The 8,931-nt window shown below is 34.7% G+C and overlaps 1 protein-coding gene across 12 annotated transcripts in view; it reads left to right on the top strand.

The window, feature by feature from the left end:
• Agtpbp1 (ATP/GTP binding carboxypeptidase 1) overlaps positions 1–8,931 on the top strand; it is a 280,878-nt gene that overhangs the window by 33,965 nt on the left and 237,982 nt on the right. For 11 of the 12 annotated variants that reach the window (XR_007346540.1, XR_007346541.1, XM_048800447.1 and 8 more), the window contains one exon: positions 3,939–4,003. Coding sequence is in view for 8 of the 12 variants with exons in the window: in XM_048800447.1 (XP_048656404.1) it covers positions 3,972–4,003 (32 nt within the window). In the remaining 4 variants the exon portion in view is untranslated. Of the gene's footprint in view, positions 1–3,938; positions 4,004–5,535; positions 5,557–8,931 lie in introns of those variants that run through there. The other variant, XM_048800449.1, reaches the window with a different exon arrangement.

The following is an 8,931-nucleotide window of genomic DNA, read 5'->3' as shown; positions in this document are numbered from 1 at the left end:
CCCGCCCCCGCCTTTAATGCTGGAAGATACTATATTGAGGTAGATATTGAATGCCAGTGTACCATATCAGCCATATTATTTGATTTTAAAAGTGAAGATTTTCTTGCTTTTTTGTGTCTGAAAAAACTTTCTTAAAGGAAAACTTTAAAAGCATTTGTCATTCAAAAATTTACTTAGCACCTACAGTATGTTGGCACTGTTCTAAGGCACTTGAGAGGAATTTAGTGAGCAAAAACAGATCTGTACTCTGATATGGCTTAAATTCTGGGGTAGAGAGATAACAATATATATTGCTAAGTACTCTAGCTTACAGGATGATTAAAAAGAGTCAATGAACTAACTACCAGATATTAAATATCAATGAACTAACTACCAGATATTAAATCATATCTAGTATGGATATGATGGATATATCAAGATTTGGATTTCTACTACTTTTTTCTTAAAACCTTCAGGAGATAAAGGAGTTGATTGTGGTTGTTTTTGTAGCCTTTGGGGGTGATAAACTGCTAAGGTTTCTGGGGTGAGTTAGATGACAAATTGATATATGTAGTATGATGGCAAGTATATTGTACATTGTAAATTTATAAAAAGAAATTGTCCTCTTTAAAATTGGGTTTGACACATGTTCATATATAACCAGTCAATAATAAACAATTTTCCATATTGTCTTACTATGTTTGGCTATTAAAACAAAATTCTATAAGCTAGGTAGCTTATAAACAAAAGAATTTTTTTTCCTGCCACAGTTCTGGAAGCTGGGTAGTCCATGATCAAGGCACTAGTAGATTCTGTATCTGGAGAGGGCCTGTTTCCTGCTTCATGGATTTCTCCCTCCCACTTTGTTCTCACATGGTAGGTGGAAGGTGCAAGCAAGATCTCGGGAATTTGTTTTATAAGTACAATACCTTTTCTGAGGGCTGTACCCTGATGATCTAATTACCTCCCAAAGGCTCTTTTCCCTCATGCTTTTGGTTAAGATATCAATATATGTATTTTGTTTTTGGAGGGGGGAGTGAGGACACTGGTATTCAGACCTTAACAAAAATTTTCAGCTATTTTTGAATCTTCCCACACTAGAAGGCAATAACTGCTCTGGAAGAAGACAAAGTAGGCAAGAGATGATGGATATATGAAAGTCTAGTGGTGGTTTACAATATTAGATAGGATGCTTGGGATAGGCCCTATTGAAAAGGTGATATTTGAGCAGGGAAGTGATAGGAGTTGGTCATTGGACTGTCTGACAGAAGAACATTCCAGGCCAAAGGAATAGGTTGAGCAAAGGCACTAAGGTGAGAGTGAGTCTGGCATATTGGAGGAAAGCCAGGAAGCCTGTCCATAGAATGAAGGAGTGGAGTTGTAGGTAAGCATGAGGTCCGGGAGGTATGGGGTGCCCACTGAAATAGTATTATAGGGCTTTGAGCAGATTAATGACAAGATTTCCACCTAAGATTTTTAAAAGGATCGCATAGAATGTTTTGTTGAAAATAAACCGTAGGGTACCAAAGGAAGAAGGGAGACTAATGAAAACTGTGGCGGGGCCGTGCTTGTAGGTAGGGAAGTGATCAGATTTTGGATATATGAAAGTAAAATTATCAAGACTTCATGATGGATTGGATATGGATTATAAAACAGGAGACAAGGATGGAGACAAGGATGAAGCCAAGGTTTTGAGCAGTTTAACAAATGCAGAATTGTCTTTTAATCAGATGAAGGAAGCTAGGGTATGGTACACTTTGAAGGGAATATTGAGATCAGTGATTTGTTAAGTGTGTGATATTATTAGAGATCAAGTGCATATGTTTGAGAGCAGTCATAAAACTAGATGTGTAGGTAAGAGACTGTGATTAGAAGAGGGTAAGATAGAACTGACTTCTGGTTTTTCTAGGAAAGGCAACTTATAAATTTCTAGTGAGGTAGGCAGAAAACACTAAGGCCCAATGAAGAAAATATTTCAATGGAGAGGGCATGGTGTCAAATGCTGCTGAAAGGAGTAAGATGACTAGTAAATGACAGTTGGATTTAGTGACATATAGGTCATTGTTACTAACAAGAGCAGTGTTGATGAAATGGAGAGGGGAAAGCCTGATTGAAATGTGTATAAGAGAGAACCGAAAGAGGAGGACCTGACTATGTGTAAAGAATTTACTGCTTTCAGGAGGAAAGGGATAATAGCTAGATTAAAGAATGGGAGCCTGAGAGGTTTTTCCCCCATAAGACCCAGAAATAACAGCATGATTTTATGATTATAGAAGTGACCCAATAAAGGGGAAAAGGTAGATTATACCTAAATTCCATTGTCAGTTATTATAATTACTCCTTGGCAAACACATTCAGCTTCTTTGCCCTCTCTCACTTTGTCAAGTTTGTTTGGCAAAGCTACAAACTTGGTGAAATCCAGCACTTCTGCTTCTAAGTACCTGCTCTTTTTGTTACTCCGTCCTGAAATTAACGCAAACTTTCACAACAGAAAGTTTTTCTTTTCCTGAAGTGTTTTGGCTTCAGGCTTCAGCAATAAAAAGCAGAGTATAAGCACTACACTGGCTTTGTTCTAGGGTGTAAGGCTTAGTGCTGGCCTTTTCCTGTAATACTTTTAAGTTTCAGAAAACAGGATTCTTTAAGGTGATCAGTTCCAAGATTATTTGTCAGAGTCAGATGCCTGCTTATTGATCATTTTCCATGATGGTGGGGCATGGAGAGATTGAGGAGGTAGGATGATATTCTCAGCAGTCAGTTTTGGCATTTCTGAGTCTCCGGGTTCTTAGTTTCCTGGGTTCTTCTGGGCAGAGTACCCATTACCCCTTTCCCCTTAGATTCCTTTCTTGTTGCTGTGGCCTTGAACATAACTTTTTTTCTTTACTATCTATTTTAATCCACTTTCAGGAAGGAGAGGAGAGTAATGCCCATGGTTAAGCATTTTATTATGAACTGCAAGTTTGAATCATTTAACTGTTGAAATACAGTTGACTATGATAGAATTTAGAATTCTTGTATCTTCTCAATTAAGAGAATAATTTGAAATCTGATTTTTTGTTATGTTTTGTTTTCCTTTAAATGCAGCATTACTAAATGTTGTATAAATGTGATTAATTTGTTAGATTCACAGTGATTTTTTCATTTTCTAGTAATGCCACAAAATTCTGCTTCAGTAAGCATTGGTGTATAAAATTAAACATTTAGGATATTTTTAGGTGAATAGTTGCAAAGTAAATCTGAAAAGTTATAAAAATTGTGTGAATCAAGATATAAGATTGTTTAAAGTCAATAATGAATGCTTGCCAAAGATGAAACTATTGAAAATGTGCAGTAAGTACATTAAATAAGATAACATTAGAGAAGTTTTTTTACTCTGTCTAAACAAGTTATTATTAATTTAAAAAGTTTTCTTATAAAGAGATAACCACACATATTTATCACTACTCTTTGAATAGTGGCCAATAAGTATACTAGTCATAGGATGCTGTGATTGGTTTGAGGACTTTAAGGAGGAATTTAGAAAGAATGATGATTTGAACTGTCTCAAAAGGAATCTTTACACTGTGATCATAAACAGTTATGCTTGGTTTCTCCTTTCTTTCTTTTTTTTGGTACTAGGGATTGAACCCAGGGATACTAAACCACTAAGCTATGTCTCCCTAAATTGGTGAGGCTGGCAATCCTCCTGTCTCAGCTCCTGGGAGCCTACACCACTGCACCCAATGGTTTCTGCTTTTTTTGTGGCTCCATGATTTGGATTATGTTTTCCTCATTGATTTTATATATTTCAGTAGTCACACATTGTACCCTGAAGTGATCTGGCCAGAATCACTCATTCTCTTTTGATTTTCAGTGTTAGATTGTCCATAGTGTAATTTTTCAGTAATATGGCTTTTATGACATCTAATGTATGGAAAACATAATTGTTTAAGTATTTAATATCATTAACATTTTTCTTGTAGATTATCTGCAATGGTGAAATGAAGTAACTCAAGATGAGCAAGTTGAAAGTGATACCCGAGAAAAGGTACTGTAGTTTTGAATATTAGTATTTTTAAATTACAGAACTAATACACAACACAATTACTTGAAACCAAATGCTTCATAAAATATTCAAGTAGTAGTATATTATTTTTGTATTTTATTGATATTCTTTAGTTGAAGTACGATTCAGCAAACAACCAATGGGTCAAATCTGGCCCACCCTCAGTTTTTGTATGGTCGATGGTCTAAGAATAGTTTTTACATTTTAAAATGGTTAAAAAAATTAAAAAAAATAGTATTTTGGGACATGAAATTATAAGAAAATTGATTTTCAGTGTGTATGAAGTTTTATTGGAACACAGCTCTACCCTTTCATTAACATTGTCTGTGGCTTCTTTTGTACTGTGATTGCCAAGTTGAGTAGTTTTGACATACTGTAGTCCACAATGCCTAAAATATATGCTGAGTGGCCCATTATAGAAAAAGTTTAACCGACCTCTGAGTTAAAGTACATGTTCTTTCTGTTGGACATATTTCTTTCAGTTAAAAGTTAGTGAAATGTGATTGATTCTGTATTGGAATTTTCTTAAAAACATTTTTGGTTTTAGTTATAAATGGACACAATATCTTTGTTTATTTTTTATGTGGTGCTGAGGATTGAACCCAGTGCCTCACGCCTGCAAGGCAAGCATCAACCACTGAGCCACAACCCCAGCCCTGTATTGGAATTTTCTTAATATACAGTTTTGAATGGAATTGCTTACCTCTGTTATTGTCTTAGTTTTCTCATCTGTGAAATTATTTTAATGATAGTGCTATTTTTTAAAAGTACCTTTATTTATTTATTTTTATGTGGTGCTAAGGCTCAAACCCAGTGCCTCGCATATGCTAGGTGAGCGCTCTACCGCTGAGCCCCAACCCCAGTCCCTGATAGTGCTATTTTAATGTTGTGAAGATTAATTAGTACCTGACTGGTTCAGTCAATTATAGTCTATTAATATTGATAATAAAATTTTCTGCTTTGTTAGTAGTGTTGTATTTTATGTTTACATATATGCAACTTTGCATTTACAGGTATTCTTTAATTAATTCTGAGTAATATACATGCAGTTTATTTAGATAAGTTTTGTTCCTTAAATTGCTAGGTTTTCTATTTATTAACTATGTAAGATGTAAGATATCATAGCAAATTATGTTGTTCATATTCTTGTATAGTTTCTTGTATAATTTCTATAGGAAAGAAACTAGGCATTTTGTGTGTGGGATGTGTGTGTGTGTGTGTGTGTTTTAAAAAGGAATACCAGCCTTTTTCAGTTGGGTTAAATAAGTAAGATATTTCTACTGATAGCTAAACTATCTAGTTACTAGAACATAGTAAAAATGTAAAGTCACTTGAAAGTTTGAAAACCTCTGTCTTCTAAGTTCAGTTTTTTTCCCCCCTCATGAATTGATATTCACTGGATATTTATTGTTATTTTTGTTGTTGTTTTAGGCTGTCTAAATTGGGATCACTATAAATGATCTTCATCTAAAGGAAATTATAATTTCTGGTAATACTTGTCATATTGCTCTGTGAAGAAAGCTGAATGCAATAAGGTGAATTATAATAGAAAGGGGTCAAAATCTTTCTTCTCCCATTTTATAGTATAGTTGGCCCTCTGTAGCCACAGGTTCTGCATCTGAATATTCAATTAACTGTGGATTAAAAATATTTGAAAAATAAATGTGTCTGTACTGAACTTGTACAGACTTTTTTCTTGTTATTCCTTAAATAATACAGTTAAACAGCTATTTACATAGCATTTACATTGCATTAGGTATTATATGTAATCTAGAGATGATTTAAGATATACCAGAGGATGCAAATCTTGTGTGCCGTTTTATTTAAGACAGTTAAGACAGTTGAATATCCATGGGTCTTAGTGTCTGCAGGGATCCTGGAACTCTCCTGCCCCCAGGCATGAGGGATGATTGTATAGTATATTGAGACTATTTGAGGATTCACAGAAATATCTACCATAGCTCTGAATACAGGAATTGTTCTGAATTATTTTTCATTCATCAAACTTGATCAAAGCCATACCAGTTTCTACAGAAAATTTATTGTGTATATTTATTTCCATGTCTCCAGAGGCTTTCTATTGATACTTTCATTTTTCTTTTATCCTTTTTTCAATCTATTTCTCCATCATGAGTTAGCTATTCAATACTTTTATCTAACTTGGTAATAAATCTGAGAGTAGGAAAGAAACACAAATGTAACACTTAATACCATGCTTTGAAGAAAATGGAAGTTGAGTGTATTCTTAAAAAGATCCCTATTCTTTGTTTACACAAAGCTCATAAACTGATTAAAGAACAAATGCAGTATGGTGACTTATTCACTTCATGGTGAAGTGTTAAATTATGAGGTACATAAAATTAGAAAATAAGGTACACATAAGTAGGTGTTTATTGTGTAATACAGACTTAAAGAGACAAGCCTGAGTTGAAACTTTCTTTATAAAAAATCTGGAGAAGTGGTGGAATATTCAGACTTGTTTAATTTAAACAAAGTTTGCTGTTGGATTAATTTGATTTGTAAATTTAAAGACCATATTGGCTGGGGGCTGGGGTTGTGGCTCAGTTGTAGAGCACTCGCCTAGGACGTGCCACGCCCTGGGTTTGATCCTCAGCACCAATAAAAATAAATATATAAAATAAAGATACTGTGTCCAACTATAACTAAAAAATAAATATGTTTTTAAAAAAGACCATATTGGCTGAGTGTGGTGGCATGTACTTGTAATCCCAGTGGCTTTGGAGGATGAGACAGGAAGATTGCAAGTTCAAAGCCAGCCTCAGCAACTTAGAGAGGCCTAGAGCAACTTTGTGAGATCGTATCTCAATATAAAATACAAAAAAGGGTTGAGGATGTGGTTCAGTGGTTAAGTGCCTCTTGGTTCAATCCCTAGTACCAGGTGGCGGTGGGGCGGGAGCCATATTAGTAGTCATTAATTTAAATTAAATAAGCAAAACTTGTAAAATACAACAAGTGCAGGTTTTCTGTACACACCAATCTTCATTGTCATGGTCATGCTTAAATCTTATCACCAGAAAAATCCTCATTCAGAATACTGATTCAGTTTCTTCCACAACTGCAATCTTTTACCTTTTCAGTTTCTCTGCTAAAATATCTTATACTGCAGGATTTCTACCTATTTTAGAGCTGTAATCTGTGGATTTTATTTCTCTCATTCATCTCCTTCTTTCTTATCTGCTGTAGAATCTAATGTCCACTCTTACAAGTACCTGAAATGTTTCACCTCAGTTTGTATTTTTCAATTACCCTCACCTGACAAAGTCCTTACCCTGGATAACCTTGATTGAGCAGCCAAACGAAATTTGAGGATGAACAAGCTTTTTGGCAGGTATCATTAAAATTATTGATCAACTTGAACCAAGCCCCAATAGTCTTATTACTGTGCTTTGGAAAGTGTGTTTCCGCAGTTTTTGTACTAATTTATAGTTTATATCCTTCAAACCTTTGAAATTCTCAAGTATATCACATATATATCCTGAGCAAATGACTTTTTCTCATATATACTAGAGATATCACAATGCTTTACCTTCACATTTCTTGCATTGTACTTATATACTCATTGTATTTATTTATATACTTGCATTGTATTTATTTGATCTCATTCTCTGCTTAACCCACCTGTTATTTACTACTCCAGAGAATGTGCCCCTTTTCTTGTTAAAAAGCAAGACTGTTACCTGTGTTCTAACTCTTTTTACTTTTTCTTTTTGGTATCGAGGATTGAACCTAGAGACAGTTTACCATTGAACCACATCTCCAGCCCTTTTATTTTATTTTTTAAAAATTTTGAGATGAGTGGCTGGAGTTGTGGCTCAGTGGTGGAGCACTTGCTTAGCATGAGTGAGGCACTGGGTTCAGTCCTCAGCACCACATAAAAATAAATAAAGGCATTGTGTTCATATACAAGAAAAAAAATATCTAAAAAATTTTTTTTAGATGATTTCACTAAGGGCCTTGCTAAGTTGCTGAGTTTTGCCTTGAACTTGTGATCCTCCTGCTTCAGCCTCCTGAATTGCTGGGATTATAGGCATGTGTCATGCCTGGCTTAAATCTGTAACTCTTTTTTTTTTTTTAATGTAGTGCTGAGGATTGAGCCCAGTGCCTCACACATGCTAGATAAGTGCTCTATCACTGAGCTACAGACCCAGCTCTGAACCTGTTAACTCTTATTTCGTACTATTTAAACGTAATCTGGGCTTTGCAATATTTAGATTCTGTGCTTTTGTTACTACCTGATTTACCTGATTCCTTTAAAAGCCAGGAATTATGGGATAGTCTATAAATACAATCTAAATCTCGTTTAGTACTCCCTTAGACTCCTTTTTAGAGTTTACTCTGTTCACTTCACTGTTATTTTTTATTTGGCCATTTATAATTTCAAAAAGTTTTATTGATGTCTAATCAACATACTACTGTATACATAAATTTAGTATATACAGTTTAATACATTTTATCTATACACACTTTGACATATATTACATGTGACCTATGTTATATACCTGTGAAACCATCTTCTCAATCAATATAATAATCAGCATATCCAGATGTTTTCTGGTGTTCTTTTGTATTCCTTCACTTTCACCTTCTCTCTCACTTGAGGCAATCACTCATCTGCTCTCTGTCACTACAGGGTTTTTGCTTTTCTAGAATTTAAAATTTTTCCCCCCTGGTTCTGAGGGTTGAACCCAGGGCCTTGTATTCTACCATTGAGCTATATTCCTAGTCCTACTTTTCTAGAATTTTAAATACACGAAGCCACACAGTATATCTTTTGTGGGGGTTGTTGGGTTAGAAGGTAGTAGTGTGAATCTGGCTTCTTTTACTTAGTACAATTGTAGTTCAGATTTATCTCTCTTAAGATTCATGTTGGTTTTGTCATTTTTTAATGC

The sequence above is a fragment of the Marmota marmota genome, unplaced genomic scaffold, assembly GCF_001458135.2.
Source record: "Marmota marmota marmota unplaced genomic scaffold, marMar, whole genome shotgun sequence".
Taxonomy (NCBI): domain Eukaryota; kingdom Metazoa; phylum Chordata; class Mammalia; order Rodentia; family Sciuridae; genus Marmota; species Marmota marmota.
Note: the sequence above shows the minus strand (reverse complement) of the source record. Positions and strands in the feature narration are given on the sequence as shown.